Genomic DNA, 24896 nt, shown 5'->3' with positions numbered 1-24896 from the left:
TGTGGTTCACATTGTTTGAACATTTATTGCAATTCAGTGTCAAAAATGTTTTACAAAAATACTGTCTGCACAGAACAGCTATAAAAATCAGTTGAACATGCAAGGAAAGAGGAAAAAAGTGTGCAAATTTATAATGGAAGGATTTTAACCACACAATAATATTAAACAGAAGTCTTATATAAGGGATGCCTTTCATTTAATATCTCTAGTTACAACTTCAAGGAAAAATAAAACAGGACACACGCTCTCTTCCATATGAAATTATAATTACTATAGATTAGTTCCTAAATATGAGCATATTTTCTATTTCAAATTAAAATGTTTGCTTGGTAGCTGACACGTTAGCATTCTGTGCAGCACAGGATGGCTAAGGAAAAGCAAATTCCACCCTCAGCTGCCCTCCCAGGAGGAGAAGCAGCAACACTTGGTCAATAAAGAAGGAATTTCTCTGGTGTCAAGACTATCTATATACTTGAGACTGCATGTGTCAAGGACAAGATGGATTTCTTCTCCTAGGGCCAGATCCTGCAAAGTTGATTTGCTACCAACAGAATCACTGGAGGAAGACACTGGATAGAAATTAGGTGCTGGTAAAGACTCAGAGCCCAGCAGCCACAGATTGAGAGCTGTGTGAATGGCTGACCATGGCTTCAGAGCTGAGAAAGCAGCACAAGCAGAACACCAGAGTCCCAAACCTTGAAGGATGGAGTGAGTCTATACCAGCCTGATCAGTCATCAGCTCCACAGGGCCTGTGCTTGTGCAAACAGGCCAGCTACAAAGAGGGGCATTTCAATTTAAAGCTTTAAAGTCTTTTTTGGCAAGGTGCTGATCTACAGGGAAGATGTGCAACATGTTTGTAAGACAACCGCAGAGGACAACGCTGGTTTGCTGTACCAAGCAGGAGATCAGTGTGAAAAGCACATCTGATTTGTTTGCTACACAATGGGATTGGAAATGTTCCTGCCCTAAATGAAATTCCAGCAACAAAGGGCCAAGGAATTTTCTGGGCAGGAAAAGCTGGTTTAGTACCTGTGTATGTTATAGAAGGTGACAGCTTCCCAAAACTAATTGAAGTCAAACAGAAATGGGAATACAAACGGTTTAAAACCTGGGCAAAGAAAAACAATATAAAATATATTCCCATATACAGAAAGTGGCAGGGTGCAATTAAATGTTTACATACAAAGCAATGTCTTCAGAGCAATACACATTTTCCTAATCACTTTACATAATTAAGGATCTAGCAATTCCCACAGTTAAAAAAAAACCCATTAAACATAAGAGGAGGTACACACACGTTATGATCAAACTTCAGCATACCATAGTTAATATAAATGGCTTAAGGTATGTACAGCTGAAATCGTGCCTCTTGAAATGGCTACTACATCAAAAAAACTGGCCTCTTCTAGAAAGCTGAAACAGAGATCTCCAGGATCTCTCCCTTCCTAAGCCTTCTCTCTTGCATGGATCTATGTTTCCTCTTCACAGCACCATGTTCTATGCTGCTGCACTAGTTAAAACATCCTCTAAAGACAGTGAGATTTCCCTGGATAGGCTGGCAAGAGAAAACCCCAAAGAGGAAAAACTCTCCTTTCCTGGTATAAGAACTGATGCATATCTAATGGAAATGCATCGACTAACTGGAAGGTGAAACATCCTTTGAAAAGAACATTCCATTTCCACAATACAAGCAAAAGTCTGCTTCCCCTTCACAACAGCTTTGCCACAATTGTCTTAAAATAAAGAGGTCCTTTTTGCCTGAGAGCAGCCTTAAACCATCCCACCTGGAAGCCCCTGATGTCACTGTCAGTTTTGTTGCTCTGCCATCCTCAGCCAAGCAGATGCCTTTACACCCCTAAAATACCAATTGTTTTGTTTGTAAATGAGTAAGGTATTTGGATGCAACAGCATTTTGTTTTAAATACAAACCAAGAGTATTGAATTTGCTGCAACATCTCCCTGTACCAGCCACTCAAGAAACAATGGGTCCCCAGAGAGACCATGGCCATCTTTAACAATTGCTGCAGCAGGAATGTAATGACTGAAGCAGTAACTGAGGCTTATTCTGTTTCTTTTTGTTTAGTCTGTTTTGTTTTGTACAGTTGTTTCTTGGTTTGCTGCTAGTTTGGACACTGACAGCAATATCCCAAGACCTCACATAAGCAACAGACAAGTGTCTATGTATAACAAATCATCTTCAGCACTTCAACCCTTACAGTGCTAAGAAATAAAATACACAGTAACTGAAGTTTTATAAATAGGAACCTCAGTTACACATTAAATCTTTTGTATGACCCATGGTCTCTGGGTTGATAGAAGCAACGGCTGGAGCCAAGACATTCCCAAATCTGAGCTCAACATTGACCATTTCCATCTTCTTACGCAAGGAATGCAGTAGGCCAGATTCAAATCTGAGCTTAAAATCACTCAGTGTCACAATCTCACAGAGGGTAAGTGCTAAGCACAGATGCAGAGTAGGCAGAGTGCTGCAGCATTTCATACCAAAATACAGCAATGTTGCCTCCCCATCACAACAGGTTGGCTCACCATGGGTGGCAGAGGCAAAACTACAAAACAAACCAACCCCAAGTCAGAGCTGGAAACAAAAGATGCCAAGGGGACAGGTCTGCTCACTGCTGGAAAAAGGAGATACAGGACTCTCCAAACTCAGTGGCAATGCTTCACTCACTTCACTTGCAAGTTTCACTTCTTAATGTCCTCACTCATGAAGCCAGATTTCAGCCTTGTCTACCCGCTGCCATCAACACAGGAAGGAAAACAGAAACTGGCCTCCTTTGCTCACAAACACCCCCAAACAAGCACAAGTGTATTTTTCCAAGGTAGCAGTTTTTAAATCACTTTCAGTTGACAAGAGTATGATCAGGAGGCTTATGCTTTCCACCAGCAGACAAACTGATGAATGGGGCATCAACACCAAGATAAAGCTTGTTATCCTGCATGTGTCTTCTCATCTCTGAAGAGTGACAAGCTCTGGGCCATGGCTAAGGGTGGTGCAGGCTCACAGAACTCTCTGGAAGAGCAAAAACTCAGGATTTGCTGTTAGGTGGCTGGAGAAGGGCAGCTCTTGTCAGCATTTTCCACGTTTTCTTGCCCTCTTTCCACTGCTCCATCTAGAGGCAGCTTTTTTCCCTTTTCACATCTCTTCCAAGAATATGCAAAGTGATTTAGTTTGCAAAAATGCAAATATTGTCATTTTAAAATACAAACAGCTGCAGAAAAGTGTTCAAAGTCAGTTATAAAAATGTAAAAAAAGGAACAGCATATTTAACAATAATTAACTCAAGTAGTTCTTCCTGAATTGTCCTGAGTACTCCTTTTCCTCAAAATTTTTGTACACAGTCACACACAACCCACTAAATATTTACCCTTACGAGGTATCCTGCTTACATCATACACAGAGAAAGTGCTATACAGGAAATCTACTAGCAAACAGCAAAAACTTTCCACTGCAGGTTTTCACATTGCTATCTATGAGCTGGATTCTTCAAGATCCACTGTAGAGAGAAAAGTGAAGCATTGCATGTAACAGAGGAGACAGTGAGCCAGATCACAGCCACGGTGAAGTGGCCACTTACTCTGTAGGACTGAAAATTTAGCTCTGGGTTAGGGTTGGAAGAGCCCATAAAACAGCTCAGCACTGGAAAGCAGAAGGGACTAGGGTCCTTGGATCTTTGCCCATGGAGAAAGAACCAAAGATGTTGGAAATTTCTTGCGTACCCAAGCCCTGGCTGCTAAATACTAATCACTCCCTAAGCTCCAGGGCTCTGAAACTCCACATTTGCTGCCAGTCTTCCAATGAATAAAAACCGCATCATTTAATGAGATTCAACAGCCCAGTTCTCCCTATATGTTACCAGCTCCAAGGTGACTCAATTCACTTGAAAGCAGTGGGAATACAGAGCAGTGCATATGTTGGAAAACATGGGCTTGAAAAAACAGATTCTAACATCACTTAGGATTTCAACTAGTGCAATTAACCTAAAGAAGCAGATAAGAATTTACCTTGTGAGATTAAATCCAGTCCTTTGTTTCCCTATCATAGAACTTCCTCCCTTATAGATAATACTCATCCTTTAGTCTTTTCACATTTGCATGCTCTTTCATAAAACCAACAAATTAAAAGAGGATGGAGTAGATTCTTAGGTATTCTAGGTATTCATATGGTGCCTATCATCTAGGCATTCAAGCACTGAGTGGAGCAAGAAAACTAATGTAAAGAGGTAAGCATTAATACAAGAAAAGATGCTTACTATCACAAACATTTCCCTTTAAATCATTGTACAAAATACAAAAGTTCACATTGTACACTGGATTTTTCTTTGAAAGGTACTCAATCTATTGGAGGTAGAAAGTGGTATGTTGCGATTCTGTCTCGCAAGTAGGCTAATTTCTATCCTAAGTATTTCAGAATGTGTCCTTCTAAAAGCACTGAAGTATTATTAAACTTGTCACAGGGATATTTTTCATAAATATTTCTAAAATGTCATACTTATAAATATGTATGCTAAATAAAACCAGATGGAGGAACAGTTCAACAGTCCTAGCCTCATATTGCTTTCTCTCTATTAGAAACAAACCAGAAGAGTTCTCAAATGGATGCGGGGCAAATTCATTTTTAACTTCTAAAAACAAAAAATGAAGGCCTTTTTGCCCTGTATCTTGTACTCTGATGATAAAAAAGGGACTCTGAACAACATGCTGTATTTATACACCAGTCCTATGGAAGTCTGTATTCTTTAAGTGCTGCATGTCAGTGAGCAACTGCACTTTTCTTCTCAGAGATCCTCTTGTTCCTTGACTCAAGAGCTTCAAACAAACATGAATATTTACACTATTTACAAATGGAGTGTCCAAGCGTCCTGTAGGAATTGCATAAGCTGCACAGACCCAAGTTCAGAACCTGAACAAGTTGATAAACTCTTGTGGTGAAAGAGAGGTGGAGCAAGTCTCTGGGTTGTTGGCTGTGCAGGGGTGATCAGTACCCTGGGAAAGGAGAAAACAATTCTATTTAGAGAGGCTGCAGAAAGGCTGCCAAAGCATCAGCCAACTTAGCACTGCCCCTCTGCCAAACATCCCGTGTGCAAATAGGTAGAGCAGAGCCCAAAATAGTAGACAGCTCAGAAGCAGGCTTAATATCTTAGGGGCAAGTCATCAAAAAAAGAAGCAGCAAGGATCCAATTAATTCTATTCCCCTCTTCTGAGGGAATAGAGGCTAGAGCCTACCATCAACTACTGGAGTTTAACTCCAGAGACATGCCTTGCATATCACCACAATGGTCAGCAGATTTTTGTCCTGAGCTGTTTTGCAGCCATCAGCTTTCATTCCAGCTAATCCTGTTGCCAAGATCTCCACTTGCATATGATGGGTAGAGGAAGCTGCTGGCAGTGCTAAAATGATTTCTTCCAGGCAGCCCTAAAACATGCCCATCTTCCAACCCTCTGGCCTCAATGGACAGTGCTCATATTCAAGATAAAGTTAGGATCTCTGAAGCACAGAGAAGAAAGGGTCTTAATAGATGAGGGAGAATTAAGATGTAGGAATTCACTAGGCTATGCAGGCAAATGAACTGCAACCCTAAGCCAGCTGCAGTGGATGCCCCATGGCTCCTGTCCCAGTCAAGTCTGTCCCACCAGCACCTCATACCTTCCAGGAAAGGATGTGGCAGTGCCTGCACAGTTGCAGTGTGTCACCATACTGCTCCTTCCGTGGGTAACATCTTATGAGCTTGAAGTACATCTTCTTCCAATCCAGCTGTCCTTTGTCAGATAAGATCAGACGTTTGCGAATCTTAAAGAAAAGATACAATACACAATTACAGCAGGTCAAAAAACTGATTTGTTCCGTTCAGCTCATGATGTTCTCTCCCTCACATGTCAACCTTGCCAGTGCCGTCATAGTTCCCTTGCAACACTGAGAAAGCCCTTATTTTGAAGACTTCTCAGCTTCTTTGAGCTAAGAAGCTCTTATTTTCTACTTATAGCTGAAAAAGCTATAAGCATTTTCCTGATGGGAACAGCTTCACTCAATACCATTATGACAGTCTATTCCCACTTCATCAACTTCACTGTAGGAAAGCCTGAAACCCTGGGAGCTATACCATACTACTTTGACCACCGTTTCTGGCAGGCAGCACAGCAGCTAGACTTGCATTTAACAGCTGTAAAAGTTGAGATATTTTTCTCTAAGAGTCAGTTATTTATCATGTTGGCTTGGGAGATACCCATTTCTCTTTTAGGGTTTATTAGTTGCAGAGATTGGATTTGAATTTACTTAATAAAAGAAATAACTCCTCCAGAGTCACTTCCAAAGTCAGATTCAGAGTGAGTAAATAAAGCCAAGTCAGCAGAGAAATCTGGTACATGGTTTCTGAAGTGCAGAGGTCTAGTATAAACACCCCACACATTCACCCATAAATAGAGAGATTTTTGTTTGCTTACTTTTAAGTTTAGGTGATCCTAGATGACTACCAGCCTGACAGAGATGTTTACACAGGTACCAAGTGGGCAGCAGCAGGGCTGTTTTCCACATATCATCCTATCACTCACAGAACAACTCAGAGGGGATTTCTTGCTTTAAAGGGCAAGGAAGTACAGCTCATGGACCACATCCACAGAGATTTTCTGCAAGGGTGTCAGTCCCTGGGACATCAGGGTGATTGCTGGAGCTCGCCTGCACGTTTTCCCTGCACACGTGGGGCAAGGAGCAACTGCAAGTCATGCAGTTGTTCCCACCTGGATTAGGATTGAAATTCAGTGTATGATTAATTCCTCAGGCTTCTATTTCAGGAATCATTGCTGTGGCATGTAAAACCCTCTATATAAATCATCTTCACAGCCATTCTCATGCCAGCCTATATTATCAGCTTGCTGCACAGTCCTGAGATCCAAGAGACAGCCAAGTAAGAGAACATGCAGGGCAGAAACTCTTTCTGGGGGGGGCGGGGGGGTTACACCAAGAACTGATAGCAATTTGCACTTCTACTCGTACCTGTCTGTCCGTGAAGTGGTACTGGCACAGTTTTTTCCACAGCAGCCTGTCTTCACTGAGCACTTGGAGGTCAGGAGCCACCTGACCCAGGCTAACCAGGTCCCTCCCATCACTCAGTCGCTGCATGATGTTCAATTGTAAACACAATGGCAGGTCGGTGAGAGTGGTTCCTTTAAAGGCAGGCTGGAAGAGACAGACAGAACTGAGCTCCCAGGAAGCTGAAAACCTCTGAAATCCTAGCTTACAGCACAGCTACTGCTTTTTTAAAACTTCTCCACACAGAGAACAAAGCAGCAGTTCCATCTTCTAAATAAAGGAGACATTTTACGTGGAAATATTTGACCTTCTGCCCCACAACTGTTTGAGACAACCTCAAGGAAGACGACATGTATCTGTAGTACAATAATTAGGAGAGTTGCAGTCCAAGCCTCCTTCTCTCCTTTTTGTCCACCCCACACCCATACTTGTGAGACACTGCTCCCTGAAGTATCACCATCAGCTTTCACTACAGCAGTACATTGGCTGTATCATGGTATCAGCTATTGTCCATCTAGCTCTCTCCACCACAAGGCACATGGGCATTACTTCTCAAGTTCAGCTGTGGTTAAACACACTGCTGGGAATCTCATGCTCTTCTGACATGTGATTTAGCTTATATCATCACAGGATCTTGCTGCAACCACAGTAGTGGCTAGTGAGTACTCACAGCATGGGTTCCCAGGTCACTGCTGGCAGGGCTAGCTTTTCCTCTGGGACACTTGAAGGACCTGCCCCTTTCCCACAGGCTGCAGCCTGGTTTTCCAGGCTGTTAAGCCACACAAAAGTAGATCCTAACCTAAAGAGATAAAAGTCACACCCATCCACCTTTGTTTAGCCTCCACAGGGTTCCAAGATTGTTTTGTAAGTCCACCTGGGGTACAGATCCAGGACAAATTGACCACATTAGATCTGCATGTCCTGCACTCAGGGGAAATCCAAGCTATACACAGGAGCAAGGCTTCAGCAAGTCCACAACCTGGGCACCAGCTGCAGCTTCAAAACCAGCCCCAGCCTTATTAAGGCAAACAGCAGTTTCTAGGATTGGGCTCCAACAAAGAAACAATGTTAGACAGATGTGCCAAGTTCATCCTTTACCCTGCACAGAGATGCTGCTATTTTAAGTTGCAGAGTCGCAGCACCCGCCTCATCTTTGGCAGAGCTATTAACTGTTTCAAACAAGCAGCACACAGCCCACCAGCAGCAGGGAAACACTGCAGGAGGCTGCTTTTAATCATGTGGTCCCATCTCCAGCCATCCCACGGCATGGGAGACTCCAGAGGAACAGTAAGTACCTCTGCACAGCAGCAGCTCCTACCTTCCCTCAGCACCTCCGTGCCAGCCTGCCCAGACCAGCAACACTGCCCAGTACCTGCAAGGACCTAAGCTCCTCAACCAAAACACCCATTTCTGCCTCACCACCCACCAGGCAGACCTGACACAATCACTCCAGGAGGAGTGAGCTGTCTCTACAGTGTCCAGAGGACAGTCCTTTCCGTAACAGCCTGGGGTATTCTTGGGGGTAGGACAAATGCACTGAATTCCAGGATCATGTCCCACTGCTCTTCCTTGCCAGGCTGTATTTCTCATTCTTCTAAACTATATCTACATACAAGTTTTGCCAGGACACAACAGACAAGAGTAAGCTCAGAGACTCTTGGGTAAAAAGAAAAGTCCCAAACAAAGCTCACACTTGTATCTCTTTCTGAAAAAAAAACTTGTGTGACTCAAACCCTTACAGGTTTTCTGAATCAGGCCAAAAGCTTATCTGCTACTAGTATTCCCCTCAGTATTATTTTCCAGAACTTCTCATACAGTATTTTTTTTTTTTTCAGAAAGAACACAGATTAGACCAGAACAGATCAGTAAGCTGTCATTTTCTGGACAGAAGTTTCTTTTTTTTTTTAAAGCAGCTATAGCACATACAACACTTTTCAAGGTTGTTTTTTTTTTTCTGGAGTTTTTGAAAATTATTTAGGTCTTGGGTGTTGCAAGACATTTCCCTCTTTAGAAACACCACAAGTTCACTGCACCATAAGTAACTGGCTGCACAGAGCTGAGCTTCTTCCTTTCTCTGAATTCATCTGGTTTTGTTCCAACTTGAACTGAAGTTGTCTTCAGTGGTATGAATTTTTTTGCACGCTCTACATGTATTTTATTTACTTCAGAAAGAGTATCTGCAAACCTACACAAGTATGTATAAAAGGCAGTTCCTTTCACAAACAATGTTTTGATGAACTTTTAACTGAATAGGAAGAGTTCAAGACAACAAGAACACCACCAACACATATCAGCATGGGGGAAAGCTTTAGCATTTCAGTGGAGTAAGTATCCATTTGAGGTAGAAAAAAAACATGTATATATAGTACTGGGCAACTAGTTGTTGGTATCCATGCTTGAGCAGAGGGTTTTGACCAGATGACCTCCAGATGTCTAGTCCAACATTAAACCTGCTGTGATTGTGTGAAATGGAACAAGTTCAGACTTGATTCCCATGTAAAGACAGCTTAGAAATTTATCATCTAACACATCCTTACCATCTCTACAGATGCTGTTAAAAAAAACAGATGTTGTACAAGCAGGACTCATCCAGCTGGAACAGGTAGCTCCAGACTACTGGAACAATCATGGTATTCTCAGCCATGAAGTATGAAGTTATGCATCTACTTAAAAATTTGCATTTAATTTAAAGATTAAACAAATCTAAAAACCTCAGCTGTCTGATAAAAAAAGTTTTGAAGGCAATTGCTTCAATTTGAGAAAGCCTCAGTTGACTTTTCACACTGAGGCCTGAAGAGGGGAAGATGGTTTTCTGTCCAGCACTGTTCACACAGCACTTCACAGCCATTATGGAGTCTGTGACCAGTAAGCTTAAGCATGATCCTGGGTTATGTATATTGAGTTTGAATTAAGGGAGTCAAGTAATGCTAGGAATGCATCCAATTATTCTGGCAACTCCAAGTCCTTCCAATCTGTGCTTGCACTGGAAGTAGAGTGGGAAGCAGTCTCCCAAATGAGAGCCATTGACAAAAAAAGGTTTCATGATGGAGACGATATTTTTAGCTTTTAGAATTTGTGCTTACCCTGGTGATCTGAATGTTGTTCAGTTGCTGCTGCCAGTGAAGAATGCTCTCCATCCTGTGCACCCACATGTTGATGTTTCCAACCAGGACAGATTTGCCAACCCGCTGGACTAATGTGCAGAGGGATGTGTAGAGGGTCTGCAGCAATTCCCTTATTAGCCTGATGTTCTGCTGATCTTCAAGGACTTTGGAAGAACAGGAAAGGTTAAAAATGGGAATTGCCAAATCCTTCTCTGAATCTACATGTTTGTCAGGCAAGTTATTAGCTGTAATTTCACAGGCCAAGAGAGCCAGCCTGTGCTTTTCTTTTTAGAGGAAAGCACTTAAACATTAGCCAGTCACAGCAGGTTAGACAGCAGATGGAAAGAGTCTCCCAAGATAAGCAGATCAGATCTGCCACACTTCCCATTTCCAGCCACTGGCAGCCTGCCAGTTTTCCCCTCTGATATGGTGCAAGAAGTCATCTATGTGCACCTCTTCCCCATCTAATGCACATTTCCCATTATGCATAAGACCAGGCTGCTGGCAATGCCCAGGCTTCAGCGACAGCTGAACAGCCATGAGGGAAGGGGCAAATCTCAACCACAATTCATTTCCCTGAGCAGGTGAAGATACCCCTCCAGAGCAGTGGGAGCAGCAGGTACAGCACAATGCCAACAAGGCAGCAGCAGGGACTGCAGATATGCCTGGCTGAGGGCAGGAGCAGCCACATCTTCTGCAGTCAGAAATAGCACTCAGTAGGATGCAGAAGGGGTGGTAGTGAGCAAAGCTGGGAAAGGAAGAGTCACCTCTCAGATACCTACTAGACTACAGAAATTTCTTCCCCTCCCCCCAAGTCCTTCATTGAGGGAAAAGAAAGCAGAACTGCACTCAGAAATAAACAGTGGAGCCCCTCCACCCATTTTACACTGCCTATTGTTAAGGATGTGGTTCACCAAAGTACATCAGATTAAATCAGACTCCCCCTCACCATTTCTTACCTTTCTGAACCACTTTTTCCAAAATGTTCATGTAGTTTTTCTGGGCAATGCCACTCAGTGACGTCAGCTGAGACTTTGCTATCAGCTCCAACAGCTGTGGATAAAAATAGAAGTTGCAAGCCTTAGAGCACAGAGATACCTTTCTAATCTTGACTCCTAGTCACATGACACAGCAAAACAGTCCAGAGACTTGTTTGCTGCTTGAAAATAAAAAGGAGACAGAGCAACAGAGCAAAGTAATACAAAAGGGAAGGAGTGCAGAGGCCAAATAATTAAACTTACATCAAAAGAGGTAGGGGGGAAAAAAAGGTATTTTAATTATCTTCAGTGGTGGGGGGGAGAGGGAACTTGATTTCATGGTTCAGAGATGCAGAGAAACCACAGTGGTGCTTGGCCTGACAGCCACTATTCACACCAAGGGAACAGTGAACAGCCAGCATCACCATCCTGCACTGGGGCATAAACAAGCAGTGTCATAAGGGAACACGAGCAAATGCCTGTTTGGATGGGGATGTTATTGACAGACCATTAATGAGACTCAGACTCCACAATTTACGTCAGCTCCTGGGTTGCATGGGTTTTGTCAGAGCACTGTTGCCACGACAGAAAGGTTAAGTACTGTAGGAAGAACAAAAATCCTCCACACAATAAACCCCTTCCCTCCCAAACTTCCCTGTTCAGCTTTAACAACTATAATAACAAACCACCTTTCCCTGTCTGCCCTGTTTACTTGTTAACCTCCCCTAACGAACATCTTGCTTTTACTTTCAATTAGAATTTACTTCCCATCATTGACCTCCTGACTCTTGAACAAGCTGAGCAGTGAATTTGGGCTGCAGTTGTTAATGGAAGCATTTTCCACAGCGAAGGATGCTCTCTTCCCCATCTCTGTGCCACAAGAATAGCTGGGGAAGTTTCCTATGGAACATGTGGCCTGTGATGTTACAAACCTTTCTCCCTTCCCCCAGCATTATATAAATGCACAGACTGCCCACGTGTCAGTCCATTTGTTTGGATGTACACAGACTTCTGTTTTAAATTAGAAAGGAAAGGAAAAACCTTTTATGCTACAAATCAATCAACACATTGCCACATGACCAGCTTATTATCCTTTATCATCTGCAGCTCCAGTATCCCATTGCTGGCACCACAGAGAATCCAGAGAAGGTGCAACTACTTGTGTCAAGTAACCAAGATGACTTTTGACTAGACTTGATAAGTCATGAGCTGAACTGCTTGCCCTGCTGTAAGAATGACAGGAATGTATCCAGAAAGTCACCGGCAGCTTGCCATGAAGCGGGAACTGAGGGAGAGGAATTACTGCAGCCTGCTCTGCTCATCTGGGGCACTGGCATGTGACTGCCACTTAGGAGCAGTGAAGTCTCCTCAAGTGACCAATCTCTTCTTCTGTTTAATATCCAGGCCAACACCACCATCAGATGGCTTTGAGTTTACATTCTATTAATATCTTGCACCTCACATGACTAAAAAAAAACCAAGATGAATAGACCTGCACTAACTCCTGTCAAGGGCAGGCTGCTTGTTTTCTTGGCTTGTTTGGAGGAAACAGGAGATGCAGGAGAGTTGGGTAATATGTGGTGCACAAGTATCAGTGGATTTTCTGGCTATATCAGCTAAATGATACCACAATAACTAAACAAGGCAGCTCGCAAAATGTTTGAAAAGCTAATAAAATATTTTTTCTTCATTTTTTAAATACTAGGTGAATACATAGGAAAAAACCCAACCAATGTCCTACAGTAGTTTGCAATACTCTGTTACCCTAAGCTGTTTAGCCTTCAGACCTTTGATTATAGTGATCAATTTGCCAGACTCCATCTGTACACTGGCCACACATGCACCCAGATCAGCTTGTCTGTGCACAAACAACTGCTGTCTCCAGATTGCACTGTTCTGGAGCTGGCACAGAGACAGTTTCCTCCAGGCTGGGTGTTAGCAATATTGTGCCCATTACTAAAAACACCAAAATGCATGTAGCAGTAAGCATTACATAATGTAATACCAGAGGAGCTGGACACCAGGGTCGTTCTTTTAGAAGAACAAGGATAAAAATCTCAGTTCCTTGAACACTAAATTGGTACAAAATTAATTTAGCCAAAGGAACAGATTAAAATTTGCCCTGTCTGTGTTTGCCAAGGTTCAATCTATGTTCAGTGAACCACCTTAGATATCATGTGTCACCTCCCTTCTCCTACAGCAATAAACACAGGATGAAATTCCATATGAAAACTATGTTGTGAATACTTCTAGGGCTACTCCACTCCCCAGGGACCCCACTGACTGAAACAACTAGCTAGCCCTCCAAATCGAAAGATTTTATTCTTCTGTGCTCATATAATACACAAAATCCAGGTAAGCAGTGCAGTTCATTTGTGCCCCACATGCTCCAGTGCATTGGGGATCTTTTAGTGTTTACAAGTATGGTCTCAGTTAATGGATCATCAAATTGGGGTCTATAGCAGTACAAAAAAGTAAATTAATGTTGCTACTTGCATAATACAGACCAAAGCAAACAGATGAATGTAGATTAATGCCGAGTAGGGTAAAAAGACCAGAGAGCTGCAAGCCTGTGTTACGATGTGGCTGCATTAAGTCCGGCCCACGCTCAACGGAGAGGGACAGATGGTAGGAGAGAGTGCACAGGGAAAGGTTAACAGCAATTTTAAAAGGTCTGCTTTTCAAATACACTAAGTAATTGCATTCCAACCAGTTTTAACTGAAGCTGGGAAGTCTGCAACACCTCTGGGAAACAGAGCATTGGATCCAAATTCACTCTTCCAGCTCCTCAGAATTTGAGGAAGTTGACCTGGTAGCTCCACTAAAAAAATCCTTCCCCATTTTATTTGCTATCTGAGGTTTGCCAAAGCTATAGAGAAAAGGCAAGAGATGCAGTAGGCTATCCCAGAACCTACTCAGCACAGCAGTAACCTGCTCACTTCCCCTGAGTGCAATGGGGCTCCTGCTCAAATCCCCAGCCATCCATCTGGAGGAACAGTACAACAAAGTCTCTCAGCTTCGGCAGCAGAGCAGATCCTTCTCCTCCCATAAGCACAGGATAAAAAAAGTAAACAGAACAGTGCCATGTGGCAGGGAACCAGGGTCCTTGTTTCAGGGCCATGAAAACACTCCTGTGCACCCATGAATCCTGTGTGCAGCATTGCTTAGACTTGCTACAGCCAGATGGCACTTTGGCCACAGTCTTGGCTCAACCCAGGGGTGTGCAGGCGATCCACACTTCAAATAACCACTGCTGGGGTTTCCAGCACAAAGAGCCAAAAAATCCTTAGCAGTCCTGCTGTGCTGAGCAGGACACTACAACCTTGACTCAAAAAGGGAAATGCTCTGTAGTGATTAAAATCACAAGTCTCAAACCACTGAAGTATAAATTTCCCACTGAATATCTCAAGCCAACTATATGAAAGCTGGACTGCACCATGTGGGGATCCGTAAGTTCCTGATGATCAGGGATGTAACTCTTCACATCTGGACTTCTTACAAAAAATGAAAAATTCCTCCTCTAGCCCCACCTTGCTCTCACAGCCTTTCACTTTCAGTGGCTGAAATATCACATTGTCAGCTGACAGGTGGAGCAAGGGCAAGGCGAGTTATCATGATGTACAGTGCAGGTGCTGACAGATCTCCATGAGATAGCATCCAGCTGATATTCTTTCAGGACAGCATAAATCCAGGATTTCTGGAGCTAACCTCTATTAACACTTAAGAAGCAAATTTAAGAGACTACTTTAGAAGGCTGCACACAAACTAGATCATGTTATTTTAGAAGAGTTTTACCCAGGCAGCTTAACATGACCTAAGCTTTTATGATCAGAAACAGCACCTTCCCTTGAGACTACACAGCCAATCATATGAGAAATCCCTTTCTGAAGAAGCAGCCTGCAAAACCTGTCACTTGAACACAGTGTTCCTGAAGGAAAACCGACTTCTGGGCTGCAGGCACCTTCGTCTCTGCTCCCATTAATTATACTCACAGAATGCTTCCAGTCTTTTCATTAAATTTCCAAGACTAGAGAAACCAGGGCTACTTCAGACCAACAACAGTTTGGGTCCTCTGGGTCAATCACATACTTCCTTATTAGTCCCAAAAAGGAAACACTCATTTTTCTGTAACATGTAAGCAGATGCAATAATTTGAAGGATCATCAAGGACCAAGTCATGACACCAACACCTGTAACTTGGCACTTCCAGAGCTCTACCAGCAGACCATCAAGATAAGATTGATGTTAGAGGAAAATTTCTTCTGCTTCACTTACATAGATTTACTGGCTCCAGATGATGGTATCTGCCCATGAAAAATACCTGCCAAACTTCTTGCAGCTCATACCTCCACCCCACTTGAAGGAGGTGCCCATTTCATCTGTGCACCGTTAGAAACTCCAAGAACTTAGTTTGGGTGTATCTAAAACAGAAATTTCTGTGACAAGAAAGCAAGCACTGAAGATACTTAAGGACTATTCACTTAATTTCAGAGAAATTCAGAAAGGTAAGTTCATGTTAAGCCTGAAAGCCCATTTTCCTACCAGCAAGTGATGCAGCTTATGTTCTATAAGGCAAGCTTGGGTATAGCCAGCAGAACCTCAAACACACAGCTGTTTCTCTCCTTTCTTGCCCTACAGACATGGTCATATTCTTTCCCAGCCTCCATTTCCAAACTCCCCTCCTTGAAAAGCATTTGCTTGATTAATTAAATAGCATGACATTAGTATCAGGTACCATGAGCAAGGAGTGGAACTAGAGAGAACAAGGAGAGGGAAGGAAGGGAAAAATGTTTTGCCTGCCAATATTCAAGGCATTTTCCATGTGACAGATTGCCCATTCATGTGCTTTAGGAGGCCTGCAACTTGCAAAGGACCATAAACATAATCCACATCTAGGCAGAGCTTTTCATGAGTAAATCTGGCATATAAGGCATTTTATGAACTACTGTCCACTGGAGACTTGGCTGATACAAGCCTTTCATTTTAAGAAGTCAATTTTACAGTTTGATCCATGGTACCAGATTTAATATCTTCTTCAAACTGCCAAACCACAATTTTCAATTAGAAACCTTCATACTTCTCAGTAGTACTAGATCTGTAAAATTACTGGGGGAAAGCTACTCTTAAAAGCTCAGAAGAGAGATTTGTAGAAACAAGGACACATGTCAGCTTCCATAGCTTTCAAAACTGTTGTTTTTCATAAAAACATCCCAAATGTACTGTTCTTCTCTTTTTCTCATGTGCTCATGAGAAAAAGAGAGAAGATCAGCCTGAGCTCCCCCACCAGGCCACACTGACTTCACTGAAATTTAAGTTTGCTCTTACTGGGACTTTTGTTCAACCATTGCAGTTCCATATGAGACATCTACCCCATTGGGCCAAGCAGCAGAAGCCCATCATGTGGTACAGCATGACCTGAGGCCATGCTTAGCAGAGGTCTTTGGAGTTCTTCACTGTCATAAGGAAGTCTGCCAAAGGGATATCTGCAGCACTAAACAAGTTTTATTTTACATTCCTCCTTTATATTTGACTAAAGGGTTATGGCCTTGGCACGAACTGTTCCTTCTCCAGTAATCCCCCTGAAGATGGCATGGCTGTGTGTGTATATATATCTCCAATATTAAGAAACACGGGCTACCTCAACACTGGTGATCACTTTTGCACAGGCAGGAAAACAAGTTGTCCCAAGATCAGCATAGCTAGGACAGCCTGAGTTTACATGGCTTGGATCCTGCTTTGCCTCCCCCAGAATTCCCACTCCCTGCCACCACTCCTGTTGTGGGACATCCAAGTGATTGCCCTTCCTACACAGCCAGTGGGTCATCATCCCCAGTGCCTGTACCCTTCCCCAGGTGACAGAAGTTCCCACCTAGACAACCTAGGTGAAGCTGCTCAGATAATTTCTTCCTTAGACACTTTTCATGACACTTGACTCAAAGTGAAAGCAATACCACTGCTGCTTGCTCCAGAACCTCACACCTGAACAGCTGTTGCCTCACCAGTGATCAGCTGCTCACAAGGCAGGAAGAACTGTTCACAAACAGTCTCAAGTTAATAACTTTTTTTCAAACCTTACTGAATTCCAAATCTTGCTAAGCATTCTGAAACTCAAGATCAATTTGCAGATCACATGCAGATAAACATACAAGTATCCACAGCCCTCAGAACAGTAGGTCCCCCAAACACTACCATCTCCTTGGCCATGCCAAGCCCTGACCTATTATGCAAAGCCAGAGCATGGGAAGCTTGAAGCTGATGACTCCTCCTCTATGAACTAATGTTATCAGGACTAAGCAAATGTCTCGCCCACTGAAACCATTGCCAGACACAAAGGATTAAGAGCAATGTGATCCTTAACAAAGAAGTCAAGATCAGTGCCACCAAGAGGTTCAGCCCATCCCCTCATTCCCAAAATGCTCAGCTCCCCTGAGTCTCTCCTGTACCACCTCAACAGAGACAAAGCTCCACAGACCTCAGACTGGAGCTTCTGGAGCAAAGAGGCCTCTAGTGCCCTGTGGCATCTGCAGAGCCCATGATCTTTTTCAGAAGCTGAACTGAAAACTCAGGAATTAGAAGCCAGGCTTTCAGGATTTCAAAAGTGAATGACAATTGAAAAGTAGTAGGAATGCTAGGCTACAGACAGCTCATCTTCCACATTATCACCATTTTTCTCTCTTCCCATTTTAATAAACTGAAGACAAGATTTGGGCATCTATCCACTCACAAAACTTCCATGAATTTTTGTGAGTGTGTTAGGCTTTTCACGCAGAAAAGCATGCTTAGACATCTCTTCTTTGCCAGTGCTTCCCATTACCCAGCTGGTGCTCAGTTCAGAGCCCCCACCACCATCACATCAAAATTAACCCTGGATTTTGACTCACCCTCACAACGTAGTTGAATCGCCTGGAATCCAGGATAGCACTGGAGAAGTCAAGCCGGTTGAAGGCTTCTCCCAAGGTGCAGTAACCATGGCGCTGAGAAGAAAAAACTCTGGGTCATGTTTTGGCAGACTTGAGTAGCACCAGATAGACCTGACCCAGAGCAACTCCATTTAGCAAGCTGATGGGTACAAACCATGGGATCAGCTCATACCAGAGGAGGCAGGCCTGGCTCCTGCTGAGCTGCACTTATTGACATCAAGAGTGGGCATGGCCCAATGTAGGCTATGGTACTTTCCCAAGAGAGACCCATGCTCTGCTCGTGACCAATGAATTTCCATGTGAGAATGATCCACACATTCCTGGGGGTCAATATACAATGTGAGTTCAGAGCAGTCTCCTACAGCCACTTCTCTCCATGAGTGCAAGCGAGCCGTTGTGATAAATTCCAATGATTTTCCATGTTAGGACTGTACTGGGTGAAAGCCAAGAACAGTATTATGGCTTGGCCTGCAAAAGGCTGGGGTTTTTTTAAATGAGGGAAGCAAACAAGTCATATTTTAAACACATGTACAAAGCCTTGTACATCAAGCCCTGGACCCCTGATAGGGGCTTAAAATCATTACTGAAATTCCACAAGCCAGATCTTCCACTTATCTCTTAAGAGCTTCTGCTGATTTATATCAGCACAGGATCTTCCACTACTTGTAAAAATCAGTAGAAAAGAGAACAAAAAACCTGTGAGGCACTCACCTCTTTTGTGCTTCCCTTGTGAACATAGATCCACTTCTCCTGGTGGAAATCTGTTTGGACAAAGACATTTCACTCAGTTAGTCTTCCACCTCAGAGAGCTGTATGTCTGTTCTGCTCATAACATTCACTTTCACTATAAATTATTTTATTTACATCACCACATTTGAAACCAAATCTAGCAACTTGCTGAGCTGCTTTGTTTCAATACAGCTTCATTTGAGACTGTAGTCCTAAGCCTCAAAAAAGGCTTCTGTTTCATTGACAAGCTCAAGACTGTAAATGTTTAATCTGCCAGCCACAGATATACCATAGCACCTCCTCTTCTTTGGTCCCAGACAGTAAACATGGCTGACAGCCAGGTTTTGTTGTTATTGATTTTATTAACTATTTATTACCTTGGTTACAGGCTTGGGATTGTATGTCAAATTTGAAGTTGAGCAAAAATGTCATGAGACACCAGGCATGTAAGAGAGAGCTTTTAGCAGTGAGGTCAGCTTTTAGCAGTGAGGAGCATGCTTATGCTTGCAGCTAACTTGCTAAAAAAGAAAAAACTATGTGGGACCAAAATTTCCCTATTTCTAATTGCCCCTCCCTTCCCTCAGAATGGGAGTTGTCCCATCCATTTCCCAAAATAACTTCCCAATACCCAGTGCACACTGCTGTTTGCAGAAGAGCCTGTACTATAAGCAGTTATGCTGCTCAGTCCTTCTCCCACTCCATTTTCACATGGGCATTTGACCCTACTTCCACCACACACTGGCAATTTAGGTGCTAGTATAAAAAAAGTTCTCCTCCCCACCCTGCTGGACTCCTTTCCATAAAGAAAATTGAACTCTTAGAGCAACCTGTAAATTAATTAACTCAAGCTATGGAATGTACTCCTGCCTGATACTGTAAGTCCAAGGACAGACCCAGTCTCAGTTACAGGCATGCTGACCCTGCATCAAACCCTTTTCAGTGGTAGGTCACAGCATAATCCAGCCAAAAACTGTCATGGCAACATTTGTTTGTTCAGTACACTGAGGGGCCAACTTTTGGCAACAGTTTCCAAAATCCTGGGGGATGCACAATGAATTAATAGCAGTGTGGGAATTGTAAATCATTTCCTCTGGGTATGTTTACATTTGTAGCCTTCACATGTAACTCCAGTACCTATCTTGCAATCAGCCCAATGCAGACCTTACTGTCCCTGCAGGCTCCCCCGGGTGCTCTCCCAGGGCCCCATCTGAGACCCCGGCTGCTTGCTGGGCACACAAAGACTTCAAGCCTTCTATTGTTTTGAGTGAGCTGAAATCTTATTTCATTTTTCATGCACTCTGCACACAGAGATAGGATCAAAGCTTACATTCAGGCTTGTAGCCTCCAGTAATGTAGATTAGTGCTCAACATGCATATGGAAGGAAGAATAAATTTAGCCTGTTGTGCACAAGGAAGTCTACAGGGGGAAAATACTGGAACTGGTTCATTTGAATGTACCATAGGAAAAAATTACCCTCCTGACAAACAAATGACAAAAATCTGAACACAACAAGCACAACTCCTCAGAACAGAGATTACTAACAGGGGCATAAATCTTCATGCTAAACTGTATCCAAGTTATCTCCTGAGGTCAAACACGGGTGTAAAGCCCTTCAAGACTCTAGAAGGCTCTTCATGCACTGTGCAAAAAACATAGATATGACGCATTTTCCACTCTTCTGCAGCAACTTTTGTGTAAAAAGAAGTCCAAAAAGATGTCTTACATTGAGTCTTGGCTTTGTTATTCAGCAGATCCTTTTTTCTCTTCTTGGCAGCGACATCATAGTTTATGCTGTTGAAGAGATTCTCTTTGTTGTGATCATCTTTTTTACAAAAGCTGTGAATGACACAAAGCAAGGATTCTGTTTATTTCTGCATTCTGTTGAACACTATGTTTCCTGCAAGGAGAAAAAACAGGTTTAATTGTGGCCTCCAAAGCTGCCTTCTTGAAGGCTAACCCAAGAAGTAGCAGTTTTAGCATCCAGTATTGGTATTTTTAAAGGAACCTCTGGTGCCTCAATTCTGGGCTAGCCAAGATACCCATGATAGGAGCAAGTAACAGAGATTACACAGTTCATGCTGGGACACAGCTGAGCAATGTTCTTTTCCACTCTTTAACCTATTTCTATCCTTAAGTAACACCATATCCTCCTAGTGAAGGTAGCAGTCTGACTGGCTCAGTGCAATCTGCTACGGAAGGACATATTTAGGCATCCCTGAAGACATACATATGTATTCAAAATATTTATTAACAAAAGAGTTCCCACAAAATACTATTTCAAGCTTACAGGAAAAGCTTAGTTGAGGTTCAGACTTATCAGATGTTTTTCCAGGCCCTGCATAGTAGTGACTACACAAGTTAACAGCTAGGATCTCTTGTCCAAGACTGCCCATTGCCTGCTTCTGCTGGAGCTCTGCTGTAACTGCACCATTAGTGAAGGGAGCTATAACACCTTATTTCCTTCAAGGGCAATGAAAGGCTAGCTATAAAGAGGCTGTGCATCAACATCCCCACATACTGCAGACCTGTAAATCAGCAGATCCAAGCCACAACTCGAAACTAAGAAGCCCCTGGGCAGCCACAGCACTGCTGCAGAGATCCCCGGGGGTGGCAGGGCAGCACCACCAGGGGCTCTCAGCAGAGGCCCAGCACACAGCCTGCTGCCCAGAGCTGCAGGGTGCCTCACGGGTGCCAAGGAGAAGACAGGCCATGCATCCAGGATAACAAAACAGAGTCATCCCCACTGCTCTAGTAGCTTGCAAGGGAGGAAGCATGGCTGTTTACAGGCCTAAACCCGAGGAAGGGTCCCAGGCACCTCACTGCACTTCTCAGCTACTGTGGCTCACACGGCCCTGGAGCTATGGCAGATGCCAAAATACGCTGCTGCTGCTTGCAGCCCGGGCAAGCTTCCTCTGAGACAGCCACGAGGACCCTTACACAGCCAGCAAGCTTCCTGTATACACCATGTGTTTACACTGCTTAGTCTCAAACAAAACCCAAACACAAGCACTATACCAAACACACCTCTGACAGCTATTCACCACAATCTCCTGCAATGGAATGAAACCTGTGGGACAAGACTTCTTGTTTCCTGTGTTCACCGGCTGTCTGCATGGCCACATCACCAGCATACACAAAAGTCAAGTGACCAAGTCAGAGTTTCAGCCCCAGGAGGGACACAGATCCCCCGTGGCACGATCCAGATGGATGTTCTGGTTTGGCACCTGCACGTGACCCCAGAAGGAGAAGAAGCCTCTCCCGGTTTCAGAACACTATGACTCTCAGCTCCTCCTTTGTACTCCACCTCCCCCTTGCAGGGCATCTGAGCTGTGGAGAAGGCACCAGAAGGGTGCAGAAGAGGAAGAGCAGCAGCACTGAAGGTGAACAATAGTCACAGAAACAACAATGTGAGGAACCAGACACTTCTGCCAGCTGCAGCTTGCTCAGAACCGCTAAACCTTAGAGCAGAACATCTCAACTGCTCATGTACCCCATCCATGCTGCTTCCTACTGGGGGTACCAAAACCTGAAAACAGAATATGGCAGCAAGGAAGAAGCTATTTTGGAATATCCAAGCTCATGTTTTATCATAGTTGCACAAAATCAATAGGGGTCAAGTTAACACGCCCCATGCAGTGGCAGCATCTGAGTCCAAGAGCACAAGATGGATCTGCTTTAAATCTCACATGTCAACAGCACACGCTTGCCTGTTGACTTCCTACTGAATGACTCTGTAATTTGAAACCACCATAACAGCAGCAGTGGACGAGCTCCAGCATGGGAGGCAGATTATTACCCTGTTTATGTACTGCCAGGTTTCCAGACAGTTTTCCATGTCATCTTGACAGGTTGAGCAGTTGGGCACCTGGACCTGGCACTGCAAGGACCTCAACCTGGAGTCAACATGTCACCTCCTTGCTTTTATATGAGGAAAGGGATGTATAAACCCATGCTAAACTCAGTATTCCCAACATTACCATCAGCCAGACATTTTTCTACCTATTTACAAATTACAAACCAAACCTAACAAAACCTAACCTAAAATTGATTTTTACTTACAGCTTACATGAAAGAGCAGGAGATACCTGCTACATAAGCCTTCTTCCACGATAACATCTCAGGAGTGGCTCACAGCAAATCCCTTCTTACTCCAAGTCCCTTTGTCATGGGCATTTATGACCCATCCCTAGGCCCGGTGGCAGCAGCCCCAACCCTGGCAGCACACAGCTGAGAAGATGCAGCTCTGTGAGAAAAGTTTGGTTTTTACAGGAGCGATCTTGCCGGAGCCCAGGACACCCACGCGCTGCAAAGCTTCCTGCCCGCTCCATCTTGGGGGCTTGTTGATGTTTTGCAGCCAGATTAGTCAAGCAGCACGTAAGGTACATTACTCATGGCCTGGGGAAGATTTATGGCTTCAGACACATCATCCTTCCCAGCCCGAGAGCGGGAAGCCCCAAGTAAGGTTGTTTTTGGTGGGGGAGGGTGGGCAGCCACCTCCAGGGCCCCCATGAGACGCTCGGCGATGCTCCCCGGGGGCACAGCGCTCTGCCCGCGGGGCACGCCAGTGTTTCGTCTGCTCGGCTTTTCGCCACGCTCCACAGCCGTAAGGACGGCCCGGCCGCCTGGGGAGGAACAGCCCCCACAGGGATGCGGGGACCCTGCCGGGGGCTGAGTGACCCCGTTCGGAGCTGCCTTTAGGCCCGGAGGGGCCGCCGAGCCCTTCCGCCCCCGGGGCCGGGGTCACCCCACAGCGACCCCGCTCCGCCCCCAGGGCCGGGGTCACCCCACAGCGACCCCGCTCCGCCCCCGGGGCCGGGGTCACCCCACAGCGACCCCGCTCCGCCGACACCGGGGCGCCCCCGGGGCCGGGGTCACCCCACAGCGACCCCGCTCCGCCGACACCGGGGCGCCCCCGGGGCCCGGCCGCCCCTCAGAGCTCCGCCGCCCCCGCCCGGCACCGCGCCCCCTGCCGGCACCGCCCGCTACCTGCTGATGTCGCCCACGAAGCCGCCGCTCTTCTCGTCCAGGAAGCGCGTCCAGCCGTCGGCCGTCTTCACCCAGCTCTGGCCGGGGGAGCGCCAGTCCTGCCCCAGGAACGGCATGGCGACGGCACGGAGAAGAGACCAACACCAGGACTGGGAGCGGCGACTGGAGCGGTGCGGGGCAGAGGCGGGCAGCACCCGGAGCGGTGCGGGGCAGAGGCGGGCAGCACGCGGAGCGGCGGCTGGGGCGGCGCGGCGGCCGCGGGCGCGCTCCGCGCTATTTATGTGTCGGCGGCGGGCGCGTGTTGCCGGAAGCGCGAGCAGGCCCCGCCCCCCCGCACGTGGCCGTGTTTATCGGGGCAGGCCCGGCCCGCGCGGGGGGGCGGGGCCAGCGGCGCTGCGCGTGCCCGGCTGAGCGCGCCCCCGAGCCCCGCGCGCGTGCGCGGTGTCGGGGCCGCGCGCGCCAGCGTTGTGTGTGGGGAGAACGTTGACTGCGTAATACAAAACAAACGTAAAAACAACGTTTTGTGCGTACCTCAGTGCCATATATGGCTCCCGTATTCGAGTTATGGGTACAAAATATATAAATATTTATGCAGGCATGTTTTCATAGGTTTATCAATATGCTTTAGGTATTTACGTGTTGCAATATTGTACCATATAATAGTGTATATTAATGTAATATATGTACTGCAAAGTTATCTTTATAGAAGCACGGAATGGAAATCCTGCTCTGCAAAGGGGGTTAAGCCAGGCAGATCCGTGTCACTGAAAATCCCGTCATCCTTTTAATGAGGATCGCTCGCAGCTCTGCAGCGCAGTTGGGTTCGATCTGCAGAAGCAGATAAAGAGAGCAAGAAGTGCTAGGGAAGGCAGACAGAATTTCTCCTGTCTCTTTTAAAAGACATTAATTTAGAACCTTGTGAAAACAAACAGAATAAATATAAGGTTACATATCGGTTCTATATAGAGAACACTATATAAAAATTATATTAGGGAATGTTTTATATGTCTTTCTATTATACTTGTAATGGTTCATGTATATATAATATTTTATGTATCTGTTTTATATATTCATGTGGGCTTATATGTACTATGGTTTTACATTCAGTGCTATTTAAGTTCATACTTTATAGA

General features: G+C 44.7%; 1 protein-coding gene across 1 annotated transcript; it reads right to left on the bottom strand.

Moving 5' to 3' along the window:
• On the bottom strand, positions 1-24019 carry FBXO32 (F-box protein 32). The gene is made up of 9 exons (XM_021546406.3): positions 23764-24019; positions 20501-20613; positions 18759-18808; positions 18009-18101; positions 11110-11203; positions 10130-10314; positions 7011-7193; positions 5667-5810; positions 1-5005 (listed from the first exon to the last, which is right to left on the bottom strand). The coding sequence occupies exons 1-9, from the start codon at positions 23877-23879 to the stop codon at positions 4916-4918; spliced, it is 1068 nt and encodes a 355-aa protein (XP_021402081.1). The 5' UTR covers positions 23880-24019; the 3' UTR covers positions 1-4915.
• Between the last annotated feature and the right edge of the window lie 877 nt (positions 24020-24896).

The sequence above is a fragment of the Lonchura striata genome, chromosome 1 (genome assembly GCF_046129695.1).
Source record: "Lonchura striata isolate bLonStr1 chromosome 1, bLonStr1.mat, whole genome shotgun sequence".
Classification (NCBI taxonomy): domain Eukaryota; kingdom Metazoa; phylum Chordata; class Aves; order Passeriformes; family Estrildidae; genus Lonchura; species Lonchura striata.
The sequence above is the reverse complement of the archived record's forward strand: the minus strand, read 5'-3'. Positions and strand labels throughout refer to the sequence as shown.